Below are 24626 nucleotides of genomic sequence, written 5' to 3'. Positions count from 1 at the left end.
GCACAAACCCCAATCCTTCTGCCGCGGCTGATGCTGCTACTCGGAGTACTCAACCTTGAATCATCCAAGTCATTTGGCACCACATGATACCATTCGACGAACCACTCAAATCGACGGATTGCGCGGAGCTGGCAGTCTTGTCTGAGAGTAGCACTTCTCAACGCTTGACTGAGTAGTGAACGAGATGAATATCTCCCCGAAGACTCCTCAAGGCTTTGCGCTGATCCATCTCCGACCAACGCCAGTGACAGCTATGAAAACATGCTCGCAAACACAGTGGCGCAACACCTTGATCGTACAACTTGCAAAAGCTTGAAACAAAGACGTGTATTAAAGCGCATTCGACCATGATATTTGTCTGATAGAATCACTAAGGACGCATACGATGTGGCGAGAACTTGGCTGGAAGCAGGGTCGACCCCACAGCAAAGATTTCTTGATTTCTATCATGCGTTCACAGTTTTGACTTTTGCTTGACATCCTCCTCCCTGCCAGCAAGGTTCGGGTGTGCCGCCTTGACAGGTCTGGTTACAGCATAGAACGCCAAACCGGCAGACTTTGTCGAGAATTGCACCTTGCTGCCAACGTAGAAGAAAGCAAAGTCTCCAGGAACCAAGTGATGCGTCACACCAGTTGCTTCATCCAGAACGTCGATCTGTCCACTGATCACGTACTTGGTCTCCTCGCAAGTGTAGTCCAGAGGGTATGCTTTGCCCTTTTCGATCTTGTAGAAGCCAGATGTCAAGTATGACGGCGAGTCGGTAGTGCTTGTGCGGATGCTTCAAGATGTCAGATATCTGGCGCTCGGGCCTTATTGCACCGGATGATTCAAGACTCACGAGTGGAAGTCGGCGACAGTAGCATTCTCTCCAGCAGGGAACGGAATGAACTCTGAGCTTGCGCCCTTGATGATGGTAAGAGGAACGGGGTTTCCAGACACTGTGCTATGGTCAGAACTTGTCCTCGGAGACGCGGAGGTCGGGCGTGTCCGCCAAACGCAAGAGCGAACTTACTGATGATAATATTGTAAAGGGCGGTTAGGGGAAATACAGGCTATCGGACAGGATATGGAACAAGGAGAAGCCACACGGAATGGTTTCTCTTCATATATGATAGAATATCATAACGGACTCTACTACCACAAAGCGGTTTCGGGGAGCGACTGTCCCGATGCGGTTGCGGCTTCCATACCTCGTCGCGAAGACCATTTCAAGAAGGCGTGATTGCTGGAAATACCCACAGGCGATGTCAAAGAACACAGAGCACCTACATATATGCGTCAACGAACGACATGACCAGAAGGCCCAATACAGGTATAAAGCAGAATCTTCGAGGCTCGTTGGTCTTGTCGCAAAACCATCTGTCGGGGAATGCTCGGCGAAGACCCACCAAAAACAAAATCTCTCTCGGCCCCGAAAAGCTGCTTCCAGTCTTCTGCCTACCTCTCGCGTCTTTTACGCCTGCCGCCAGCAAATGTCTGTATGCCATCCGAGCGATCGGAGTGATGGTCGTGATGTTCTAGAAAGTTGACGACCCAGCCGTATCAAGGTTCTCCGGATGGTCAAGGGAAAAACTGGCAGGATATCATCGGACGGTCGCGGGCGGCACTGGCGAGAGAGAAAGAGACTGGAATGCACTCGACAGAGTCGTTGTGTCGACTCTTGTCAACAAAATTCTGTCGCTATCCAGCGCCAAATCGATTTCTAGAACATCAAACATGCTTGTAAGTCGCATCTCGCCGCCGTCAAGTGCGAGGGTCCTTATCTATACTTTCAACGCGTCTACGTGTAGCATCCTTGCTATCTGCGGCTTGAAGCCGCATTCGTGCTATCATCATATCGCGTCCAATCATCTGCCTCGTTCCTCCACCACAAGCAAGTATCGGAGAAACAATGATAGCAATAAGCACGGTGGCGCGCGTGTACTTCTCAGCTCCTGGTAAAATGCGAGCGTCTAGCCCGTTTTCTTTTTCGCGAAGGACGCCGCTTTGCGATAACACCACCCACCGCGTCGCAACAACGAAACATATATGAACGACTGATGACAGCAGAGATTGCATTGTCTTTCAATTTCAATATTCCATACTCTTGAAGTCGGCGACTGGAAAATCCCAAATCCAATATGGTCTACCAGGACACCAAAGGCGACGCCTCCGGGGATGTCACACACACAGTCCAACCTATCGAATTGGGCCACTCCTCAGCTTATAAGCGTCGCTTTGCCGGCATCAAGTTGGCAGTTGATCAGGAGCCTAGCAGTTTTGCGACGAATCCGAATGCTTCGAACGCCGATTTCGATCCCATACCTCCCTCAAACCGCACCTGGACCTGGAAAGCTTATGTTGCCTACTGGATGGCAGACGCGTGGGCTGTTTCGAACTGGGAAGTAGCTAGCTCCATGATCGCTGGTGGTCTGAGCTGGAGAATGGCCATTGGTGCATGTGTGCTCGGAAACTTCATCATGGGTGTGGTCATTACGATGAACGGCAGGATCGGAGCACACCTCCACGTCCCATTCCCCATCATTGCACGTGTATCCTTCGGCTACTACTTCAGCTACTTCGTCGTGGTGTCACGTTGTGCGCTTGCAATCATCTGGCTCGGAGTCCAGACAGTCACTGGAGGCCAATGTATGGAGGTGCTTCTAACTGCGATATGGCCCAGCTACGCCAAGATACCCAACCAGATCGCCGCCGGCCAGGGTATCGATACGAAGGGGATGGTCTCTTTCTTCCTCTACTTCCTTCTCCAGCTTCCATTCCTTTGCATCCCCTACACCAAGGTTCAATACTTCTTTGGCTTCAAATCCATCATCGCACCCATCATTTTCTTGGCTGTCTTCGGCCATACCCTGCACAAGGCTGGTGGTACCATCAGCAACAGTGCAATCATCACTGCCCCTCCGACGGTCAAAGGCTCTATCTTGATCTGGGCGTTCTTCTCCAACCTCAACTCGGTTCTTGGCAACTACTCTACTCTCGGTCTCAACATTGCCGACTTCGCCAGATATGCAAACAAAAAGAGTGCTCAAAACTGTCAAGCGTTTGTTATCCCCTTCATCTTCACCATCGTCGGTCTGCTAGGCATCTTTACCGCCGCAGCGTCTACAGTCGCTTATCCTGAGGAGGTTGCTAAGGAAGGCACACCTCTCTGGAACCCAGTCACCATCGTCGGACTCTGGAGTGCGTCTGGATCTTCAGCTGGGCGTGCTGCCTCCGCATTTGGCGCCATTGGCTTGATCATCGTCACCCTGGGTATCAACATCTCCGCCAACTCGATCAGTGCTGCCAATGATCTGGTCTCCTTCTTCCCTAAGTACATCAACATTCGCCGTGGTCAGATTTTGGCTGCTATCATCGGTGCCTGGCTTTGTGTGCCGGTAAGTTTTAGAGTACTCGATGCCATCCCGCCTTCTCGACTGACAATACGTCGCAGTGGAAAATCCTTGCTTCGGCCCAGAAGTTCCTTTCCTTCCTGAGTGGATACACCATCTTCCTTGGACCCATGACTGCCATCATCATGACAGAGTGAGTATCTCAGTGCTTTGACGGTGCATTGCGAATACTCATCAGTTTATAGCTACTACGTCACTCGTCGCGGCAACGTCTCGGTACCTGACATGTACAGATTCGATGGCATCTACCGCTATTCTCCAAAGTATGCGACCAACTGGCGTGCAGTCGTCTCACTCATCGTCGGCTTTGCACCTCCTCTTCCCGGCTTTGTGGACAGCATCGATCAGGGCCACACCGGCGTGGCGCTCGCAGGCCAGCATATGTAAGAACATTCCTCCGAAAAATCTACATCACTCATGCTAATGCTTTTCGCAGCTTCGCAATTGGTTATGGATATTCGTTTGTCGCTGCTGGGCTCTGTTACTGGGCTTTGATGCGATTCGTGCCAGAGCACGAGAGCAGAATGGACCATGAAGTCACCGGTGAAGAGATTCTGATTGCGAACGATGAGAGAAAAGGAAGATACTGGCACAAGGAAGAAAAGAAGGGCTTCTCGGTAAAGAGCTGGGTATCAAGACGTACAGATAGCGGGTCGAGTGTGGCTTGAGGTCGTGTATCGCCACCAATTCTATCCTGCAGACTATATCCTATGCATTCTGTACCGATCATCCCCGTCGACAATTAGATTATCTATGTGATACAACAGCCTGCATAGCGACTTCTGACACCCAAGGTGAGAGTTGTTGATAAGAGAAGTGACACCTCACGTAATTCCGCTATACCGATGACCCCGCAGGTGGGGTATCGGAGGAGCTCTTATCTACCGATTTGCCGAGCCGCATGATATCACTGTTGCGATATAATCAATATCCATCAGCGACATCTCTTCTGACCCTTTGACTTTTGCTTGATCCCACCTGAAATTAATTATAACACCCGCGAAGATGACCAAAGACTGGAAAGAAGTCGCAGCCACGAAAAAGCAGCGCATCACCGACTCTATACCTAAGGAATGGGTCATCGACACATCCTCTCTCGATGCGAACGTCATGAAGGTGCCAGAGACTTGCGGTCTCCTCAGCGAGTCAGAACTCGACATCACAAACTCTTCCGCCACCGACCTGGTTGCCAGATTGGCCGACGGCAGTCTCAAAGCCGTCGACGTGACGACTGCGTTTTGCAAACGCGCAGCCATCTCGCATCAAGTTACCAACTGCGCTCTGGAGTTTTTCCCGGAGATGGCGTTGAAACAGGCCAAAGAACTGGATGAGTACTATGAGAAGAATGGTCGCACAGTGGGGCCACTGCACGGACTGCCCATCTCACTCAAGGATCAATTGCGCGTCAAGGGTTTGGAGACGACTATGGGCTACGTTGCTTGGATCGATAAGTACGACACCGAAGACTCTGTGCTTACTGCCATGCTGAGGAAAGCCGGTGCTATATTCTACATCAAGACCTCCGTGCCGCAGAGCTTGATGGTGTGCGAGACTATCAACAACATCACTGGCCGCAGTGTCAACCCTCGCAACAAAGATTGGGCGCCTGGCGGTTCTTCGGGAGGAGAAGGTGCGAATGTCGGTATCAGGGGAGGCATCATTGGTGTTGGTACTGATATCGGAGGATCTATCCGCGTCCCCTCTGCATTCAACTTCTTGTACGGACTTCGACCCAGTCATGGGAGATTGCCATACGGCAAGATGGCAAATAGTATGGAAGGACAGGAAACTGTCCACAGCGTGGTTGGCCCAATCGCCCACTCGGTGTCGGATATGAGATTGTTCGTCAAGTCAGTCCTGGAACAGCAGCCATGGAAGTACGACTCGAAAGTCATTCCCATGCCATGGCGGCAATCCGAGCACGATGCCGCAGTCAAAAAGATAAAGTCCGAGAAGCTCACTCTCGGGTTCTTCAACTGTGACGGCGTAGTAATGCCACATCCTCCAATCCTCCGCGGTATCGACAAAGTGGTTTCGACGTTGCGAGAAAACGGGCACACCCTCACAGATTGGAAACCCCACAGACACGACTACGCCGTCGACCTAATCCAGAGTATCTACGCTTCAGACGCAGGAAAGGACATCCACACCGTCCTCTCCGCGTCTGGCGAACCCGCAATCCCCAACATCAACGATCTGGTCGACCCTACAAAGTCCGCCGCAGACATAACCACCCTCTGGGACGTGCAGCTGCAAAAGTGGAACTTTCAAATGGAGTACTTGGAGAAGTGGAATGAGATGGAGGAAAAGCTGGGTAAAGAGATGGATGCATTCATTATGCCCATCACGCCTACTGCTGCCATCAGACATAATCAGTTCAAGTACTATGGTTACGCGAGTGCGATCAATTTGCTGGACTTTACGAGTGTGGTTGTGCCGGTCACTTTTGCGGACAAGGAGTTGGATAAAGAGGTTCAGGGATTCAAGCCGATGAACGATATGGACAAACAGGTGCAGGCAGAGTGTAAGTCGTCCACGAGCAGTGACAGAACCATAGTACTGACCGATAAACAGATGACGCAGAAGCATACCACGGCGCTCCCGTCGCCATACAGATTGTAGGCCGCAAATTGTCAGAGGAAAAGACGATGGCTATTGCTGAAGAAGTCGGAAGACTGCTTGGCAACGCAATCACGCCATGAAATGGTTACAGATAATTTAGTAAGATACTTACAAAGAACACATCAATCAAGATTTCCTCAAACAACAGTGAGAGTGTACATGCACGAAAGAAATAACTAATACATCAATGAGGATAAACAAAAAGAGATCAACTAATTATCGATATCGATACTGGACAAAAACACGCCAAACACACTCTCAACGCCAGGAAACATTCACAACGCGACTTACCGTTCAAACGAGCAATCTAACGACCTCTGTTGTAATAATCAGCAAGTTCCTGGCCATCAGCCCAAACCCAGTTTCCTCTTTCAATCAGACAAACAGCGCAGAACCAATAAGTATCCCAGAAAATCATACGGTGCTCACACAAAGGACAGCTAAAGTACAAACCGGGGATAGGGGTAGGGGTAGGGAAGTCACTAAGGATAACCTCAGAATCGTCGTTTTCGGCCTCGCAGTCGGAGCAGGAGCAGTCGGAGTCGGTGTCGTCGTCTTCGTAGCACTGACCGGACTCTTGGAAATAGTTGATGGGACGGTTGATCGAGGGCATGGTTTATGTGTTGGTGGTGTTAATGGTGTTGGTTGTGTGTGGGTGATAGGGGTGAGAGTGAGAGGTGGTTATATGTGGACTTGAGGGTGAAGAAAGTAGTCATCTCATCGACCATGGGCTTTGGGTAGCATAAAGAAAGGACAAAGACAATGGTATTGTGATGAAACACTTTGCAGATACATTGAGCTGGAGCGACAAAGGAAAGGACAAATCTCTTCACTTCAAACAATGGAATCCATTGTCTTTGGTCCGCGAGACTGTATGCCTCTCTAGCTGTGGACCACAGCCTCGACGGGTTGATTTGGTAGCATGATGGAGGTCAGCGTACCGACCGTGAGCAACTGCATCTGGCTGCTTGCTACCAGCCGGCTCATTTGCTGGGCTTGCTTCTTTTTCTCTGGCCTAATTTTTTCGCTCAATCTAGTCTTAAAGGTGGGTTACGTTTCTCACGAGACCAGAACGAGCAAAATCAAAGGGGCAGATGCAAACGCAGGAACTCGATGTCTCGCCAATACAGCCGACAAGCAGAAAGAGTTAAAGGTGGTGTCTAACACCGAGCGGATATAAGGCTTGAGAAATGTCCATGCTATCGCTTGTCTCAAAGTCAAATAGCAACACCACGAAGTCTAAATATATCTTGTTCGAAGCCCTAAGGACTGTGCGCGACCCTCGGGTCTATACTTGCCAGTTTCGTCGAACGTTGTCCGAACGTCTGGCAGGATAGCCAAGACAATATCGACAAGAAACTCGGGCATGGCAGTTAGAGTCGGCGGAACCATTGCACCGCACCTGGTTTGAGCTGCCGAGGGCTTCAGCGGAGCGTGGCGAAGGAGGATGATGTCGCAGGAGGTGAATCCCAAGGCAACCATATAAAAAACCCTCGGAGATGTATAATTTCACTTGCAATACCACACCATCCTTGCAGTATACCTCAATCTATCACTGCCCTTTAGCTGTCTAAAGACTGCTCTCCAACGTCATACACAATGGCCTCTACTCTTCAACCCATCGACCTTAGACAGCGCATCGAAACCACAACCCGAGCTTTCCTCTCAGCGTTCGAAGAAGGTTCCACTCTCCAAGATGCCTCTCTCATAAACCGCGATGTCACAGCCTCTTGCACGCGGCACATGCTCCCCGCCTCCATCCTATCCTCTTTCTCCTTACCACCAGCCTTCGCATTCTCGACCACAGCTTTCCAAGAGGTCTTTGCCAAGGACATCACAGTATTGAAATTCGCCAGCAATGAGCTTTCGAATTTGGTCATCGATACCGAGGCACGAAGAGCGGCGTTCACATCGAAAGCGGAAGTGCACACGGATGCCGGGGAAGTGTATTCGGCCGAACAAGCTTGGATTCTAAGCTTCACCGAGGATGGAAGCAAGATTGAAAAGGTGGTGGAGTTTTGCGACAAGGATGTCGTGTTGAGAATGGCGGGTGCGAGTGCTTGAAACTCACTCCGAGCCTGGGTAGTCTGGTCCATGACGAAAAAGAGCTGCAACCTTGCAAAGAATCTTGAGGCGATTTTTTTTGACAGATAGCGTGGAATGTAGAGGTGAGCTTAAGACTGTATGATTATACTGTCGCGATGTGAGTTGCCACGTATCGATCATGAAGAGCTTTGTGATAAAATCTAAAGACTTTCATATATTACTTTTTCTTGTCTCCGTAGCTTAGGATTCCAAGTTGTCAAAGAGGCATCATGTCCGGCTCCGCAATGCTCTACACCTTGTACAGCCAGATCAACATACTCTGGTAATCAGCCAAAGTCCATTGTAGGTTCAATCCTCCATTCATCAATGTGTTTCCGCTCAGGGTACCATTGAAACCTTGACTCTCGACCCTATACCTCGCCGTGCCATTCAGACCTTGCATCCTCACGGGCGGCGGCGCAGGCTTGATAACAGCCTGTTGCTGGAAAGCAAACAACACAGCCGTGCTCTTATCCTCGGAGACAAACTGCACAGCAGGCCAATTGCTATCACCAGGCCAAGCAATACGGTAGAAGCTGCCAGAGATAACGATAGGGTTGATTTTGTCATGAGTGGCGATGATGGAAGGAATCGCTGCGCGTTCCTCGGCAGACAGCTCAGAAGGGTTGAGTTCGAAGCCGAAGGAGCCGCACATGAGTGCCACATGAGCGCGGTATTCGATGGAGATGTTGCGGTTGGTGAGGCCGTTGGGCACCTTTGAAACGTGGCAGGCCATGGAGGAAGGGGGGTAGGCGAGCGAAGTGCCCATCTGGATGGTCAAGCGATCGGAGGCGTCGGTGTTGTCCGAAGTCCAGGATTGAGGATAGTAGTGTAGGATACCAGCGTCGAAGCGGCCACCGCCGGACGCGCAACCTTCCCATAGGATCTCGGGGTAGGAGCCCGTCAAGTTGTCCATTACGCGGTACATGCCAAGTGTGTATGCGTAGTCAGCGGCTGGGCTCGACATCTCGTGGATACCTCTGTTGTTGTCCCACTTGATGTAGGAAATGTTGGCAGAGTTGATGATGTCGGAGATAGCCTTGATGAGATAATCCTGCACTTCCGGAAGTCCAAGATTCAAGACCAGTTGGGTACGCGTAAGAGTGCGTACGTGGTTACCAGCATGCATGACCCAATCAGGATGCTCGTGGTAGAGAGTAGAGTTGGGGTTGACCATTTCAGGCTCAACCCAGATACCGAACGAGAGGTCATTGGTCGTGTTTGCGACTGCGTAGCTATCAACGGTGTTGACGTAAGGACCAAGGCCATTAGGGAAACGAGCAGGGTTTGGTGTCCAGTCTCCAAGCCCGGCAGTATCGTTTGTACGAGCATATGGTGCAGTGCCAAACCAGCCATCGTCCATCACAAACAACTTGATACCGAGCTCAGCAGTCTCAGACGCAAGGTTCTCGAGCGAAGTCTCGTTGATGTCGGCTCCAAGGCCTTCCCACGAGTTGAGAAGGACTGGTCGCGTCTCGAAAGTGTGGTTCGATCTCGAAAGATGATTGCGGTACAGATCGTGGAAAGATCTTGACATGCCACCGATACCCTCAGACGAGTAAACAGCAACAGCCTCAGGAGATTGGAAAGTTTGACCAGGACCAACAGGGATGCTAGCATGTAGCGGATTCAGGCCGAGCAAGACACGAACCAAGCCGTGAGAGAAGCGCTCGGCAGTTGCAGCAAAACTGCCAGTGTAGACAAGGTTGAACCCCCAAGCTTCGCCAGAAGTCTCAGTTGTAGTGGGAGAGTGAAGCGCAAAGAAAGGGTTGTGAACGTGTGATGAGTATCCTTCGGTACTTCTGAACCCAGTCTCGCCAAAGTCGACGTTTCTGATGACTCTGTTGGCCTCGTGAGACCAATCACCTTGCAACTCCAGCATCTTGAGGTCAAGGTTGGGGAGATCGGTGCTGAAACTAGCCGCTCTCTCAATGGAGATGTTGTTGGTGCCATTGTTGGAGATCTGGAAACTTCTTGCAATGGCGTTGTATTTGGGGAAGACGGAGTAGGACAATGCGGCAGAGACGTCGGAGTAATTGTCGTAGAGCTTGACGATTAGAGTCTGGACCTCCCCCTCATTACCATATGTGGCAGGAAGTCCAGCCAATGCAGGCTTTCCTTGCACAATCTCGTGACTTTGGTATGTAAAAGCAGAGACGGTATCACCATCGGCATGGCTAATGTGAATGGCAGGAAGGCGGAAATCGCTACGACCGACATCTGGGAACTCGCGGCGGACGTTGGTCAGACCAGGAGTGCCAACATTGTCGAGTCCAGTCGACCATCCTTGGTTTGAAATGTATACTTGGGGAGTAAAGTCGTCTACCGGTCCGCCGAAATGGTCAGAGACGAGGTCGCCAGAACGGGGGTCGACATGGAAGCGATATGAAACATCAGCACCGCTCAGTGAGAAGTTTGTGCCAGAGGCAGTGATGTCTGAAAGTCATGTTAGCTTCCACATGGCAATAGCCTTTTCAGCCATTGACGCACCTCCATTGACATAAGCCACCAGCCCGGTAATGAGCGAAACTCGAAACAAACGGCTCGTAGAAAACATCTCGAAGACTCAATGATGAGGATAAGATTGAACCTACAAAGCAGAGAGGCGCATCACTTTATATATGTCTTGAGACGACCGGTAAAATGCTGTCTTGGCCGGCTGCTGATCTTGAGAGGGAACCTGGAGATCGACATGGGATGTGGGGTATAGAACTTGAGGCGGAGTGGTGGACGAATCGATCGCCTTGTCGTTTCCGCTGCACACATGGCGTGGTACAGGTACAGGCACACCGTGTGCCGAAGAGATTAAAGCCTTCGGATGCAACCCTGGCGACCAGTCGGACCGAGCGATACATGAAGGTTGCTTTCCATATTACAGCCTTCCTCAAACATTGCCATGCCATGCTATCTATCAAATGACCACTTAGAGACGGATTGACTTACGACAGCTCGATACTACTCCTTCATGAGTACGGGGATTCAGATCACAGGCGGCTCTTGCTCACATGCATACCGCAAGATGGCGGGTTGTTGCATGCATACCAGTAGCAAAAAAAGGCAGGTGGTGACGTGCAGAAAACATCCCAGCCCTCCCCGGGTGGAGAAGAAAGCTTGAAAGCGGGGTTCACAGCGGCACCAGGCGGAATTGCGGCGGCACCGGCGGGGTGGCGTGGCGGGAATGTCAAGCAATAAGATGGTATACCAGACAGACCGTGCAGAAAAGAGAATGAAGATCTGCTTGTGGATACAATATTGTGAGATTGTATTGATGAACAAGACCTACAGGACTCACCCCAACCTCAATACTCTGACCGCGTTTCCACCCATCACATCATCCCTGCCCTGATCATCTGAGCCAAAGACTCCACTCACAGCCTTCTCATTCGTCTTGACAGAAAGCCATTCGTTGTCCTCGTCTTCAAGCGGAGGGAAGAATGGATGGTCAGTGCCAAACATCAATCTGTCTTTTCCGCTGGCCTCCATGGCAGCCTTCAATCCCGCTTCACCGTAAACTACTGCATCGAGATAGATATTTGCCTTCAGAATATCCCAGATGGATCTTCTTCCTGCAATCTTGCTCGCTTGCTTCAAATGCCCGTCGTGGGCAATGCAGGACTCAATTCTGCCGGCGAGGAAAGGTAATGTACCACCAGAGTGGGCAAGCAGCATCTCCAGACCAGGAAACTTGTCGAAGACGCCTGAGAGAATGGCGCGGGTAATGGCGATGGTGGTTTCGAGAGGAAAACCCAGAGCGAGTGGAAGGACGTGCCCATACTCTGCTGCTCTATCGCCATACACGGAGGCAGGAAGACCGTAATGAGGGTGCAAAAAGACGAGCTGTTTGGTAGATTGCAGAGCAGCCCAGATGGGCTCGAGAGCTGGGTCGTCTAATCCATTCCCCAGACCTGAAGTACCAATGATAACACCGCGGAAGTGTGAGAGTGTGGTCAATCGTTTGATCTCAGCGACGACTGCATCTGCACCCGCACTGAGCGGTAGTGTACCAAAGGCGTACAAGCGACCCGGGTGACGAGAACAGACTTGCTCAACATCGTCGTTTATCTGTGTTGCTACAGAGGCAGCATCGGATGCATCGCACCAATCTAGCCATGGATTTGCAAGGGATATGACGCTGATGTCGATGTTGTGTTTATCCATGAACTTGATCTTTTCCTCTTCCTCGTAGTATTCGGGGCCAATGGGACGACCGCGTGCAGTTGATGTTGCTGCATCTTCGCTGGGCAGAATCACAAGTCTTTCTCCGGCTGAAGGGTTGTCGGCAAAGGTGCGCATATAGGGAACATCAGTGCGTGAGCGAAGCAGCGAGACATATGCCGGCGGGTAGATGTGTGTGTGGACGTCGACGACTGGTGCCATGATTGTGACGGTATGTTTTTGTGCGAACCGTCGAGAAGGATCGCGGAGTTGTAGGAAGATTAGAGAGGTGGACGCTTGTCATTTTTGGCCCAACAGCGAGAGAGCTGTACATATCACGCCATGACCAACGGTGAGTTGAACACCTGGTCTTTTTGTGTCTGATCAATAACATAAACCTACAGCGATAGGGAAACAAAATGATAAGAAAGACTGGAACAGAAGGTGTAGCTCACCCCGCATTCGCGAACCCCACCACGATAGGAACATGCTTCGCCTATCCATGCAGGGTAGAGATAAGAGCTGGCCTAGAGTGGTGAAATGATAAGCATAGCTGAGGAGGAGATGGAAGGATACAAATACCGCGGATGGTTCTTTTGAAGTTGTCGTTAGTCATTCCCTACCAATATCTTACCTGAAGCCCGACACTTTTGAATCATGAGCACTCCTACAGTCACTACAGCGGTCGGCGCCGACAACCTTACCATTCCAGTGAGTATTGTATGGTGCGGACTGCTGAGCTCCTGCTGACTAAGGCCAGCTCATCGACTTCTCTGCCTTCCAGACCACGGACTCTACGATCCGTGAAGCCACAGCCAAAGCCATCCTATCCGGCTTCCAGACAGCAGGCTTCATTTACATCCGTAACCACGGCATCGACAAAGCGGCAGTGCAAGAAGCATTCAAGTACAGCGCAGAGTTCTTCAAGAGACCAGTCAGCCAGAAAGAGCAGCTTGCATGGACGACACCAGAGGCCAACCGCGGCTATGTTCGCCAAGGACGTGAGAAGACAACAGATCTCGTAGATCCAGTCGAGATTGAGAAACAAAGAGCCCTGGAAGGAGCTGACTTGAAAGAGTCTCTGGAGATTGGTCGCGAAGGTGTTGAAGGATTGGAAAACCAATGGCCAGATCGATTCGACGCAGATGGTGCAGTCTTCAGAGAAAAGATGTTGAGCTTCTTTGAGATTTGCAAGAACCTCCATGTGCAAGTGATGCAGGCCATTGCGGTGGGTCTGGGCATTGACGAGCACTGGTTTGATAAGTTCTGCAATGCGGGCGACAACACGCTGAGACTGTTGCACTACCCTGGAGTGAGCAGCAAGGTGTTTGCCGAGAACAAGAACAGTGTGCGAGCAGGAGCACACACCGACTATGGTGAGTAGACTCGAGGCTCTTTTGTGAACGCAGCTGACAGACGCAGGCTCAATTACCTTACTCTTCCAAGATGCTCGTGGTGGGCTGCAGGTACTGTCACCGATGGGAACATATGTGAACGCGACACCGATCGAAGACACAATCGTGGTCAACGCAGGAGACTTGCTGGCGAGATGGAGCAACGACACGATCAAGAGTACCAAGCATCGCGTTGTCGAGCCGCCGGTCAAGACAGATGCAGACTTCCATCCAGCAAGATACTCGATGGCCTACTTCTGCAATCCTAACTTTGACAGATTCATTGATGCGATTCCTGGAACCTTTGATGAGGCCAAGCAGAAGAAGTACCACGGAGTGAATAGTGGCGACTATCTGGTGCAGAGACTGACGGCAACCTATTGATGGGTGTTGATGGAGAAGAAGTCGATTTCATGGAACGTGATTCAGATATCGATGAATGCATTTTGTATGTCTTTCCTGATGAACTTTGGTGAGATGACTGAGAATGTCGACGAAGGAGAGCGAAATGTCGATCGTCATGGGCGCAGAAGCGCAGCCGAAGCAAACGCGAAATGCAGCTCCGTCATTTTGTCCTTCTGCAGCTCTGCATTTGCACCCAGGATCCATACAATCTACTGTCACAATACCATCACAATGCGCAGCCACACAACATGCTCAATGCGAGCACTCTACCGCGTCTTTGTCCAGCCAGCTCTGTTAGCACGCACACGACCGATAGCCCAAACACTTACACCTCTCAACACCCGCGCCTTCAGCCTGACACCTCTACGAGCAGCAGCAGGAAAGCGACTCCCAGAAAAGCGCAAACATTTGTGGAACGAAGAAATTCCCGCTCGGCGCATCCAAATAGTCGACCCAGAGACAGACGCACTCCAGCCACCCGTACGCCTTCGAGACGTCCTGGCCAAGCTCGACAAGAACCTGTTCCGTCTTGTTTGCGTCACGCAGCCGCCGACAGGAGATTGGGAGGAAGAATGGATACCCGTGTGCAAGATAGAGGACAAGAAGGCTGCTTATGAAGCTGAGAAAGAGAAGAAAAAGGTCAAGCAGCAGAAGATGGCTGCCGAGGGCACAAAGACGCTGGAGTTGAATTGGGCTATTGATGCGAATGATCTGGGGCACAGGATGAAGAGGATGCAAGAGTTTTTGGGCCAGGGCAAGAAGGTCGAGATTATCTTGGCTAGAAAGAAGGGCGGAAGGAAGGCTACCCCTGACGAGTGCGAGGCGCTGTTGCAGAAGATCAACGAGGCTGCCGAGACCGTCAAAGGAACAAAGGAAATCAAAAAGTTCGAGGGCAAGTTGGCTGGTACGGGCAACCTGACGTACGAAGGTCCCAAGCCCTGATGAGACAGGCTATATTTGTACAGATACTAGAACATAGACAAAGCCTCTAGACGACGACCCTGACCCTTGATCCCAAGTCGCTCCTGTGGTTCCGGAAGATTTGTCGGAGTGCCCTCTTCTCAATCACCACGCGACCACCCTCGAGCAAGTCCTTGACATCGACCTCGTCAACGGTCAGGGCGCGGGCCTCCTTGTCCATGCCAGGGTGTTGCAAGGCAGTAAACAGCTTCTCTCTACGCTCGAGGGTGACGAACAGACTGCCGCCGCTTGGGTTGCCCCATTTGTTCCATCGCAGCATCTCTTTCAGCCACCTCGCTGCGCCAGCGCCCTCAACTTCAATCTCGGCTTCCTCTCTCAGAACGATCAGCTCGCCCTTCTTGTAGCGGTAACTCAGAGCAGTCCTCCAGGCCAGGTCGTAGATCTTTCTGGGCAGGTCGGTGCTGAAGTCTCTGGGCTTGGGGCCAAAAGCCACACCACCACCCTTGAGCATTGGCGACTTTTTGTCTCCGAGACGCGCTCTACCGGTTCCTTTCTGCGGGCGGACCTTGCGGTTGGAGCCGTGGACCTCTGTGCGGTATTTTGTGCTTGCGGTACCCTGGCGTGTGGCATCTCCCTCAAAGACGATTGCGCGGTGCAGAATGTCGCGGCGCAGCGGCAGTAGCAGATGTGTGCTGGGGAATGTGGTCGAGGATATGGGTTCGACCGAGGGGAAGCTGTGGAGAGTGCATGTAGCGGTCGAGAGGAAAGGGTTTGGTGGTTGTTGGAAGGGGAGGCGAGACGCGGCAGCCGGCGTAGGAGGTGGAGGAATGGGTTGGTCGTTCAAGACCGGGGCAGTTGCGGTAGACGAGAGGGCGGCATCGCTGTACGACTGGGCAATGGTGGCAGCGGGAGCATCGGGGGAGGATACAGGAAGAGATTCGGTGGCCAGCCCGCGCGCAAACACCTGGGACAAGTCAGTCGCTGCCTCTTGTCGACAATACAAGCAGACATACCGAGGGAGCACTCCTCCAGCGGGCGCAAGTGACGACTGCTCTTCGTGTGGCCATTGCGTGTGTGTGTGGATACGATAAGTGGAAGGAGCGATGCGATGCTGCTTTGGTCGGCGGCTTTGTCGACACGAAAAAGTCGGCCTTGGCGTCGACTTTGGAGTCGCTCGCGGCTTCCAATCGCAGCAACAGAAAGATTTCTGGCACTCGCGATCACCTTCGCTCTCTACACACAATGGCGTCGACCTCACGAGCGCTACGAGGCCTGTCCGTCCGCGCCTTCTCGACTTCGGCACCGGCCTGCGAAGAAGTCGCCGCCACCACAGCAGCCGCCGCCGCAACGACACAAACACCACCCGTTTCGTCGCTGGGTCAGGACAATGTCTTTACTCCCAGAGCTGAGCGCAAGCTCCTTCGTACCCGGGGCCTCACTCCTGTCGGTTCTCGCAGACGCCGTGCCGCTATCCTCTCGGGTTCACGCATCCCCTTCGAGCAATTGCCCTACCAATGTTTCCAAGAAGCCCGCAAAGTCTTGATCCAGCACCGCGCAGAGAAGGTCCAGGACATCGACGTCGAGCGCCAGAAGATTGCCAGACTCAAGGCTCAGTCCGTCGAGCCTCAGAACGAGCAACGGCATCAACACCGCATCAACAGCATGCAGCGTTATCTGGACGAACTCAAGATTCACGCAGACATCAACGACCCCATGGTCAAGAGGAGGTTCGAAGACGGCAAGGGTAAGACGCACTGTATTCGTTCCAACGAGACTCGGACTGACACCAGACAGGCGACATGGACAAGCCCATCTACCGCTATCTCGCCGACAAGAAGTGGCGCCAGTACGACCGTATGATCATCATGCAGCGTATCTCCCAGATGAACGTCGTACCGGACGTCTTGCCCGCCATCGACCCTACCCTCAACGTCTCGCTCTCCTTCGGTCCCCGCGACGTCCAGCCCGGTGAATTTGTCGACAGCAGAGTGTCCGAGATCCCTGGCCACCTCAACATCCAGCCCTACGACAAGGGCGAGCGCCATGTCAGCATTGCCATTGTCAACCCAGATGTGCCCAACGTCGAGGCAGACGCCTTCGACTACCGCTGCCACTTCCTCGCTTCAAACATCAAAATCTCCCCCACCCAGACTTCCGTCTCACTCGGCAAGCTGACTGACGACCAAGTCATTCTCCCCTGGTTGCCCGCATACACTCAAAAGGGCCTTGCCTACAGCCGCATGTCCATCTTCGTCCTCGAGCAAAAGGATGGTCAGATTCTGGACGCAAAGGCTCTATCACAACGCTACGAGCACAACGACTTCATTCTCAGGAGCTTCGTCGACAGACATCTCTTGAAGCCTGTCGGTGTGAACTTGTTCAGAAGCAGACACGACGAAGGTACTGCCGGTGTTATGCAAAGAGCCGGTATTCCTGGTGGTGATGTCGAGTTCAAGAGGAAGAAGATTGAGCCTCTGCCTTACAAGAAGCTGCCTGGTTCAAGATACAGGTAGTCTCGAAACACGCCTTTTGTACTATATATCCCTGTCATGTACCAAGAATTCTATTCGTGTACCTACTTTCTCCCCAAAACTTTGCCTGATGATTCCTGCAAGTTGGCATGTTTTTGAGAGAATCGATTCGATAATCTTTGACGCTCACAGATTGGATTTTCGACCACGATCATCCCCTCAATACGGAGTACCGTCTGTAAATAAAGGCATCACAGTTGTGCAATTGTTCTCAGTCGCTCATCCGGCTCTTCATCGGCGTTCGGCCGACGTCAATATTCGTCTTCACGTCCTCTTTGTCTTCAGACTTGTTCTTCGTTGATGTCCCAGAGCATAGAATCGATCAATCACACCAAGCTTAGTATCAAAGTAGGTAATTGTAGCTTAGTTTCCAAGTGATAGTCTCCGTCTCTCTTGTCCCCACGGAGATGTCTCGCAAGATGAGCAAAACCCATGGGTTTAGGCAATCGTCTTCCGAGAAAAGTGGACCCAGCAAGATTCAACAGCCCTGACAGCGACAATGATCATCAACAGGTATAAGACGGCAAGGACATCCTGTCTTCGACCCAAGCACAATCCATAAAGTTCGGAAGTGCGACAATGGCTTCCTCGGTGGAATTGACCGTCAACCCCAAAGCGCCAGACCACCAACAAGGAGACGAAGCCAAAGATGCCGGAGTCACCATCTGGGACACCGAATCGGATATATCAAAGAATCCAAAGAGCATCTCTTGGTATGTCATCTTTGCCAGCGCCCTTGCAAACTTTTCAGACGGATACCAAAACAATCTTGTAAGCATCCTTTCGTTCACTCAAAGCAAAATCAGAACCAACGGAGAATTACAGTCCTCAAACACAAACGTAGTCTTCAAACACACACTCGGGAGAGCCTACACCTCCACCATACAAACCCGAATCTCCAACGCCTTGCTCGTAGGCGCGGTAATCGGTATAATCCTCCTCGGCTATACCTGCGATATCTGGAGTAGACGAGGAGGACTGTGGGTAACTTCGTCTCTGGTTGTTGTGGGCAGTTTACTTGCTACTTTGGTATTCCAGGTGCAAGGGCAGGGCGTAAGTGATATGATGTGGTACATGACTATCGCGAGGGGAATCACTGGCGTGGGTGTGGGAGGTGAGTATCCGCCTTCTGCTGCTGCAGCGTTGGAGGGGAGTAATGAGGTAAGTTTTTGCTGCTTTCTTCCAGGTCTCAAAACAACGAGAATGGAGGGAATGAGAAAGGATGAAGAGAAGTTGACATGAGATGTAATCAGCATTACGACCACATCAGAGGACCCATCCAAGTCCTCACTTCCACCCTCATGGCCACCTCCGCAGCACCAATTGGCACGGCAATCTACCTGCTCACTCTCATCGCCACCAACAACAACCTCATCACAGCCTACCACGCCATCTACTCCATTTCCATCTTCCTCCCTCTCTTCGTCGCCTTCCTCCGTTTCCGCATGCGCGACGGCCTCCTCTTCCACCGCAACAAGTTCAAATCCAAGCTTTCTCCTCCGTACCTTTTGGTGCTTAAACGCTACGGCTGGAGACTTTTGGGAACAAGCTCTGCGTTCTTCATCTATGATTTTATCAATTTTCCAAACAGCATCATGAGTGCTGCGATCATCAATAACGTGGTGCCAGGCAAGGATGTACGCCAAACCGCCATCTGGCAATTCATTCTCGCATTACTTGCAGTACCCGGCCCCATCGTGGGAAGCTACCTCACCAACCGCATTGGTCGCCGCTGGACGGGTATCGCAGGATGGACTGGATATATCGTTCTTGGCTTCATCATAGGAGGCTGCTATACCTCCTTGACTTCCAACGCTATTGCTGCATTCGTGGTGTTATACGGACTCATGCAGAGTTTCGGGCACATGGGACCTGGGGCCACCATTGGTCTGATGTCAGTGGAACTTTATCCTACTGCTGTACGAGGAATGAGCTATGGTATCTCTGCTGCTTTTGGCAAGGCTGGTGCTGCGGTGGGGACGCAGGTGTTTACGCCGATTAGGGATCACGCTGGACCGGCTAGTACATTTTATCTGCTGGGTGGTTTGAGTATTCTGGGAGCGGGGATATACTATATCTTGCCAGAGGGCAGGGATATCGATTTGGCCGCGGAGGATGAGAGTTTTAATATCTATCTGAGGAGTGAGGGATTCGGTGGTGATGAGGTGTCTAGTTGAGTGATGTGAGAGAGGTATGTGTTCAGAAATGATATAGCAGAGAGACCCGATACGTTGTATCTCAAGCGACTTTGCAGCTATCACGGCCGTATCGCGGCAGAATTCCTCTTTCTTTCTTTCTTGAGCAGAAATGCAAACGTCTAGAATCCTTCAAGACTGCTATAGACCGACAGCAATAATGCATTGACCACAGTACAAATATCCAAACTCCCTAATCAAAAGACTTCTCTTCCTAATCTCCTTGATTTCACCCTGCGACTTCTTTCCAAGCACCGTATCCACAGCTGCCCATCATGAAACTTAACACGCCTCTGATTTTTTTCACAAGCTTGACAGCTTCCGTCATTGCTGATTCCAATTGGCTGATCGACGACACTCTGGCCAGAGAACTAGCCTTGGAAGCATCTCGCCATCCTGCCAGACCTCCAATGCCACACTCCCTCCGTCCCACCCATGGAGACAACACAAATTTGACGCGAGGTTGGAACTGGCCAACTTGGAAGTGGTTTTGAGGTCGCGTTTGGTGATTCCTCACAGGTGCAGCGACAGCCGAAGAGTGGTAAGGTGGCAGGACGGTATGCCGGACCGGTCTGTTGGGGAAGTGAGTGGCAATGACAGTCGACTCTGTCGATGGCCCTGTTCTTCCAGACGATGATCATCATGGCATCGATTGCCTCTCTGCTATTGCTCTGATGACTCTTCATATTGAATCTGTCTCTCACTGAGCCATGAGTTGTGTCTCTGCAATAGGGATGACACGTACTCCCAAGATGCCAATCAGGAAGCATGAGATGGAAATCTCGGTATCACGGATATCATAGTCGACAGCACTCCATCGTGATAGCATGGCAATATCTGCGGGTTGTACGGTTTTCTCGCTGTCCAGCTCCAGAGGTAATAGCTCCGTGTCTTTAGCACACATGCTCAGATCTCAGTTCTAGGACCAAACTGTTGCTTCTATGATGACAAGTATTTGAACAGTGTGCATATCGCGCTATTATGTTCTCATCTTTTGTTCACTCGTAGCCATAACCCAACGAAATAACGATTATGCCGCTTGCAGCGAATAAAAGCGTGTTCGCAATCAAGCCCAAAGTTCTTCCATTGTCCGACATATTCGAGTGCGTCAGAGCGGAGAGGATGTGCAGATTGCAAGAAGAATAGCTGCAGGGAGTGGAGTGAAAGGAGTACAGATGGCTAGCTCACTTGGCTTTGGAGAGATTTCGACATCCATTAGCGTCTGCCGCTGCCAACGGCCTTGAGTACAACATCTAAATGACTCCGAGATACCGCCTGTCGAGTGATACGGGACAGGATGAACGTCGGCAAGTGCACGATGCTTACTTGCTGCTACTGTGTGACAGGGCAAAAGATACAAACAATGATCGTGAGTCTGATCACTACAAACCGCAAAGATATTGTGTCGATTGAACAGTATTAATGAGACGCACAATCAAAGTGAAAGGTCAGTTGAATCTAGTTCCAATCCAAAAAAGCAGGAGCGATCTGTATACTCGATGCTCGACGTATATATGTCGGCATGTATCTCAGATTTGTATCTACAAGATGACATCTGTACCCTGCGAGTGTTTCCACAGATCCCAATATCTTCCTCTACCCTCACAAAGTTCTTGATGCCGTCCCCTCTCGACAATCCTACCCTTGTGCATCACAAAAATCTGATCGGCATCAACGATGGTGCTCAAGCGATGAGCGACTACAATCATAGTTCTTCCCTTGCCGAGCTGTTTGAGAGCACCCCTGATTTTACCTTCCGTCACTGTATCCACAGCACTGGTAGCCTCATCCAGCAGAACAATCGGAGCATTTCTCAAAAGTGCTCTTGCAATGGCAAGTCTTTGTGCTTCTCCACCGGACAACTTGACACCGCGTTCTCCAACCCGTGTGCTGTAGCCGTTGGGATACTGCATGATGGTATCGTGGATGGCGGCAGCTCGACATGCTCCAAAGACCTCTGCGTCGGTCGCTGAGCTTCGCGCATAGCGAACGTTATCCATGATCGAGCTATTGAAGAACAAGGTGGTCTGTGGAACCACACAGATAGCATCGCGCAAGGAGCCGAGGGCCACATGTTGTATGCTCTGGCCAGATATCGTGATCTTGCCAGATTCGATGTCGTGTACTCGCATGAGGAGCTTCAAGACAGAGGACTTGCCAGCTCCAGTCTCTCCAACGAACGCAACCGTCTGACCTGGCAATGCAGTAAAAGAAATATCGCGGAGCGCATAGTGACCTTTCTCATAATCAAAAGACACATCTTCAAACTCCACACTGCCGTCACGAACAGCAAGCGTATATGCATCCTCTGCATCAATAATCGAGGGCGTCGTCTTGAACAGCATGAGTAATCTTTCCGCATCGATAAAGTCATTCGACAACCAATGAATATGGTTCGTCAAATACGTCAAGGGGTAAATGATGGCATCCCAATAGCTCAGGAAAAACACAAAATCTCCAGGCGAAGCTTGTCCAGAAGCAATATCATGCACAATGATAAATGCCAGTGCAAAGAAAGTCGCAGATATCAGAAGCTCCACCGCAGCATCCAGAAGTGCTTTTTTCTTGTCAAACCAGGATCTGGCTGCTGTGTGAGTGGTCACTGCAGCAGCTAGATTGCGGGCTTCTCGTCGAAATTGGTTGAAGAAGGCCACAGTTTGCCATCCCTCAATTGCTTGATGTGTTTTCCTGATCTGGATTCTCTCTGCTCTGGTCATATCTCTGCGATTCCCAGTCATGAGTTTGGTGGAGAAAGCTTGGGCAGTCAGGTAAACCACGCAGGCAACGAAGAAAACGATTGCGACTGTGGGAGTGAACTTTGTTGCGAAGATTGTGCCGGCGACAATGACATCTATGAGTGTAGGAGCGATCTCAAAAACCACAGTATCCAGCACAAAACCCAATGACTCGCCCTGTTCGATAGTCTTCATGACCTCTGCAGAATCATGTGTAGAGTGAAAGTCAAATGCCTGAGCCATGACGTGATTGAAGGCTGCATTGGTGAGTGCGCCGTATGAGAATTGCTTGATGGGTATCTTCGACAGATTTTGGATGAGCACCAGACCAGATTCGTGATTGGCAATGTCCAGTATAAGTAGAATGAGAAGCTCCCGAGTCGGTACGTCGCCAGATGTGACCTTGTCGGCAATGACGCCAAGTGTATACGGCAACGCAGCTTGTAACATTCGTTGCAGAATAAATGCAACGATGCAGACAAAAAGGCATAGTTGAATTTTGATGTTCTTTCGTGGGAATACGAACGGGATGAAGATTGCAAAGTCTCGAAGATACCCAAGCCATCCTCTGGTCTCGTTCAGTCTTGCGGCTCGCGCGTCTTTGACATCTTGAACATCATCGTTGCCAGAGTCACTGTCGTCGTCGCTTAGGTTGTTTGCATGGTCATCGTCTTGGGCCTGAGGAAGTGCGGACTCGAGGAGCGGATCGAAGTCCTGCGAGCCAATGCCAGGCAATTTTCGTGATAGGAATAACATTGAAAGTCCGTTTTTTTTTTCAATCCAAGGATGTAATACCGAGTCTCTTATATACGTAATTGTTAGTCCGTAACTGTTCGAGAGGTTTTCATGGTCGCTCGAATCTGACACCGCTCGGGGTCCGCGGGCTGCCCGAACTCAAAATAGTTCGTAAGGAGGTATATTGTCAAGTATTGCCTGCTATGCTTAGTTTATAGAGGGGGAGTCTTGAATAATAGTTTTCCGACGCAAGAGAATGGGAAGTTAACTGTTATGCCATTCGGAACAGTTTGCGATTGTCAGTCGTCTCACTTGTTCCGCTCATTCCACTATTCCGGTGTCAACTCCGACGGACAAGCAAAGAGTATGACCCAAGAGGTGCAACAACCATAAGATGATAATTCAAAATGTCTGAACCTTTCTAAGTATTAGTATAGAAGTGAAACTACAATACCGCAATCGCACTGTAAAACCCCATCAACGACTCATCCCGAACTCCGCTATCCTGAACAACTCCGACCATTACGCCCCATCGTTATTCGTAGAAACACACACAAAGGCCATTCTCCAACTCATCCACATCGACTTCAGCCATATACTGAGCCACATCTTTCATTCTTTGACCGACATCCGTCACCGCCACTAAGATCTCATAGCCATATGGTGGAACATGGCGACTCTGTTCGTGTAGTCACACATCTCGGCGGCACTTATTATGCGTACGACATCTGCGTCAGGCTGGGCCATTGTCGCAAGCAACGGCGATGTCTCCTTCTCATTGGTCTGAAGCATCTCGTAGCGGGTAGGCTGTAGTCCGAGTCAATTGATATTCCCATGATGTATGACATTACAGAAGCTTACCTCTTTTTTGATGGTTGCGACGACCTTGCGGACGATGGTGTTCTTGCCGAAAAATGTCATTTTGTACTGGTGAGAATACAATGGGATGAATTGTGTTTGTAGTAGCGTAGTCTCTTGTAGTTGTGCGAGAGTAGAATATGTGTAGTCTTGTTGCGATAATCTAGATTTCGAGGTGGAAAAGTAGGCGCAAGATGGTAGAGCGGTCGAGAGGATAGAAGATGATAGTGAGGATCGAGGTATCGAATGAAAAATCTCTTTGAATCTGGTATGAGTCGAGAGGATGCTGATGTGAGTGTTTTGATATGCTCCATTGCGAGCGCAGTCGTCTATATATATATCGAGCTGTCTGCTGCCGAAATGGCATGTCGGAATGGATGGTCGGGATAGCCGGAGTTACAATCGGGATAAAATTTTGGCCAATCGACCAAGCCATTCCGAGCGTTTCTGTTCCGCATACACGCATCAAAACGCGCACGCCATGCTACCGGAATGGAATATCGGGATGAAGTAGGAACGGTTTGTCAATAAATTTTCCTGGCTCATATTGCAGGTCAGCAATCTTTACGCCCGGAGTATACTTTCAGATTTCTCCGA

General features: G+C 50.8%; 14 protein-coding genes across 14 annotated transcripts; 7 read left to right on the top strand and 7 right to left on the bottom strand.

Annotated features, from left to right (window-relative positions):
• Positions 1 to 454: 454 nt before the first annotated feature.
• M436DRAFT_69367 (uncharacterized protein) lies at positions 455 to 1208 on the bottom strand (the record flags this gene model as incomplete). The annotated part of the gene is made up of 3 exons (XM_013576854.1): positions 455 to 779; positions 840 to 944; positions 1192 to 1208. 3 exons carry the CDS (start codon positions 1206 to 1208, stop codon positions 455 to 457), a joined length of 447 nt encoding a protein of 148 aa, XP_013432308.1.
• A 684-nt stretch (positions 1209 to 1892) lies between these two features.
• On the top strand, positions 1893 to 4061 carry M436DRAFT_69366 (uncharacterized protein; the record flags this gene model as incomplete). The annotated part of the gene is made up of 5 exons (XM_013576853.1): positions 1893 to 1938; positions 2204 to 3378; positions 3435 to 3526; positions 3579 to 3776; positions 3830 to 4061. 5 exons carry the CDS (start codon positions 1893 to 1895, stop codon positions 4059 to 4061), a joined length of 1743 nt encoding a protein of 580 aa, XP_013432307.1.
• Positions 4062 to 4398: 337 nt separating this feature from the next.
• Positions 4399 to 6095, top strand: M436DRAFT_35543 (glutamyl-tRNA amidotransferase-like protein subunit A; the record flags this gene model as incomplete). Its single annotated transcript, XM_013576233.1, has 2 exons — positions 4399 to 5917; positions 5968 to 6095. 2 exons carry the CDS (start codon positions 4399 to 4401, stop codon positions 6093 to 6095), a joined length of 1647 nt encoding a protein of 548 aa, XP_013431687.1.
• Positions 6096 to 6322: 227 nt separating this feature from the next.
• Positions 6323 to 6628, bottom strand: M436DRAFT_78091 (uncharacterized protein; the record flags this gene model as incomplete). The annotated part of the gene is made up of 1 exon (XM_013577022.1): positions 6323 to 6628. The coding sequence occupies one exon, from the start codon at positions 6626 to 6628 to the stop codon at positions 6323 to 6325; it is 306 nt and encodes a 101-aa protein (XP_013432476.1).
• Positions 6629 to 7614: 986 nt separating this feature from the next.
• Positions 7615 to 8079, top strand: M436DRAFT_36905 (uncharacterized protein; the record flags this gene model as incomplete). The annotated part of the gene is made up of 1 exon (XM_013576492.1): positions 7615 to 8079. The coding sequence occupies one exon, from the start codon at positions 7615 to 7617 to the stop codon at positions 8077 to 8079; it is 465 nt and encodes a 154-aa protein (XP_013431946.1).
• Positions 8080 to 8350: 271 nt separating this feature from the next.
• M436DRAFT_60172 (alpha-galactosidase) lies at positions 8351 to 10657 on the bottom strand (the record flags this gene model as incomplete). The annotated part of the gene is made up of 2 exons (XM_013576712.1): positions 8351 to 10536; positions 10591 to 10657. 2 exons carry the CDS (start codon positions 10655 to 10657, stop codon positions 8351 to 8353), a joined length of 2253 nt encoding a protein of 750 aa, XP_013432166.1.
• Positions 10658 to 11388: 731 nt separating this feature from the next.
• Positions 11389 to 12477, bottom strand: M436DRAFT_36337 (uracil-5-carboxylate decarboxylase; the record flags this gene model as incomplete). Its single annotated transcript, XM_013576370.1, has 1 exon — positions 11389 to 12477. One exon carries the CDS (start codon positions 12475 to 12477, stop codon positions 11389 to 11391), a length of 1089 nt encoding a protein of 362 aa, XP_013431824.1.
• Positions 12478 to 12912: 435 nt separating this feature from the next.
• On the top strand, positions 12913 to 14033 carry M436DRAFT_36210 (Clavaminate synthase-like protein; the record flags this gene model as incomplete). The annotated part of the gene is made up of 3 exons (XM_013576351.1): positions 12913 to 12966; positions 13016 to 13631; positions 13672 to 14033. 3 exons carry the CDS (start codon positions 12913 to 12915, stop codon positions 14031 to 14033), a joined length of 1032 nt encoding a protein of 343 aa, XP_013431805.1.
• A 276-nt stretch (positions 14034 to 14309) lies between these two features.
• M436DRAFT_36543 (uncharacterized protein) lies at positions 14310 to 14996 on the top strand (the record flags this gene model as incomplete). The annotated part of the gene is made up of 1 exon (XM_013576420.1): positions 14310 to 14996. One exon carries the CDS (start codon positions 14310 to 14312, stop codon positions 14994 to 14996), a length of 687 nt encoding a protein of 228 aa, XP_013431874.1.
• A 46-nt stretch (positions 14997 to 15042) lies between these two features.
• M436DRAFT_36538 (ribosomal protein L4) lies at positions 15043 to 15720 on the bottom strand (the record flags this gene model as incomplete). Its single annotated transcript, XM_013576418.1, has 1 exon — positions 15043 to 15720. A coding segment is annotated over one exon (678 nt), but the record flags the coding sequence as incomplete, so codon positions are not given.
• Positions 15721 to 16217: 497 nt separating this feature from the next.
• M436DRAFT_69358 (PEBP-like protein) lies at positions 16218 to 17488 on the top strand (the record flags this gene model as incomplete). The annotated part of the gene is made up of 2 exons (XM_013576852.1): positions 16218 to 16719; positions 16770 to 17488. 2 exons carry the CDS (start codon positions 16218 to 16220, stop codon positions 17486 to 17488), a joined length of 1221 nt encoding a protein of 406 aa, XP_013432306.1.
• Positions 17489 to 18085: 597 nt separating this feature from the next.
• On the top strand, positions 18086 to 19683 carry M436DRAFT_35335 (MFS general substrate transporter; the record flags this gene model as incomplete). Its single annotated transcript, XM_013576204.1, has 3 exons — positions 18086 to 18277; positions 18332 to 18667; positions 18760 to 19683. 3 exons carry the CDS (start codon positions 18086 to 18088, stop codon positions 19681 to 19683), a joined length of 1452 nt encoding a protein of 483 aa, XP_013431658.1.
• A 1559-nt stretch (positions 19684 to 21242) lies between these two features.
• On the bottom strand, positions 21243 to 23192 carry M436DRAFT_36653 (P-loop containing nucleoside triphosphate hydrolase protein; the record flags this gene model as incomplete). Its single annotated transcript, XM_013576438.1, has 2 exons — positions 21243 to 21608; positions 21657 to 23192. The coding sequence occupies 2 exons, from the start codon at positions 23190 to 23192 to the stop codon at positions 21243 to 21245; spliced, it is 1902 nt and encodes a 633-aa protein (XP_013431892.1).
• A 621-nt stretch (positions 23193 to 23813) lies between these two features.
• M436DRAFT_78081 (uncharacterized protein) lies at positions 23814 to 24092 on the bottom strand (the record flags this gene model as incomplete). The annotated part of the gene is made up of 2 exons (XM_013577021.1): positions 23814 to 23978; positions 24033 to 24092. The coding sequence occupies 2 exons, from the start codon at positions 24090 to 24092 to the stop codon at positions 23814 to 23816; spliced, it is 225 nt and encodes a 74-aa protein (XP_013432475.1).
• Positions 24093 to 24626: the final 534 nt, after the last annotated feature.

This window comes from Aureobasidium namibiae, assembly GCF_000721765.1.
Source record: "Aureobasidium namibiae CBS 147.97 unplaced genomic scaffold scaffold_1, whole genome shotgun sequence".
Taxonomy (NCBI): Eukaryota; Fungi; Ascomycota; class Dothideomycetes; order Dothideales; family Saccotheciaceae; genus Aureobasidium; species Aureobasidium namibiae.
This window is presented reverse-complemented; position numbering and strand designations above follow the sequence as displayed.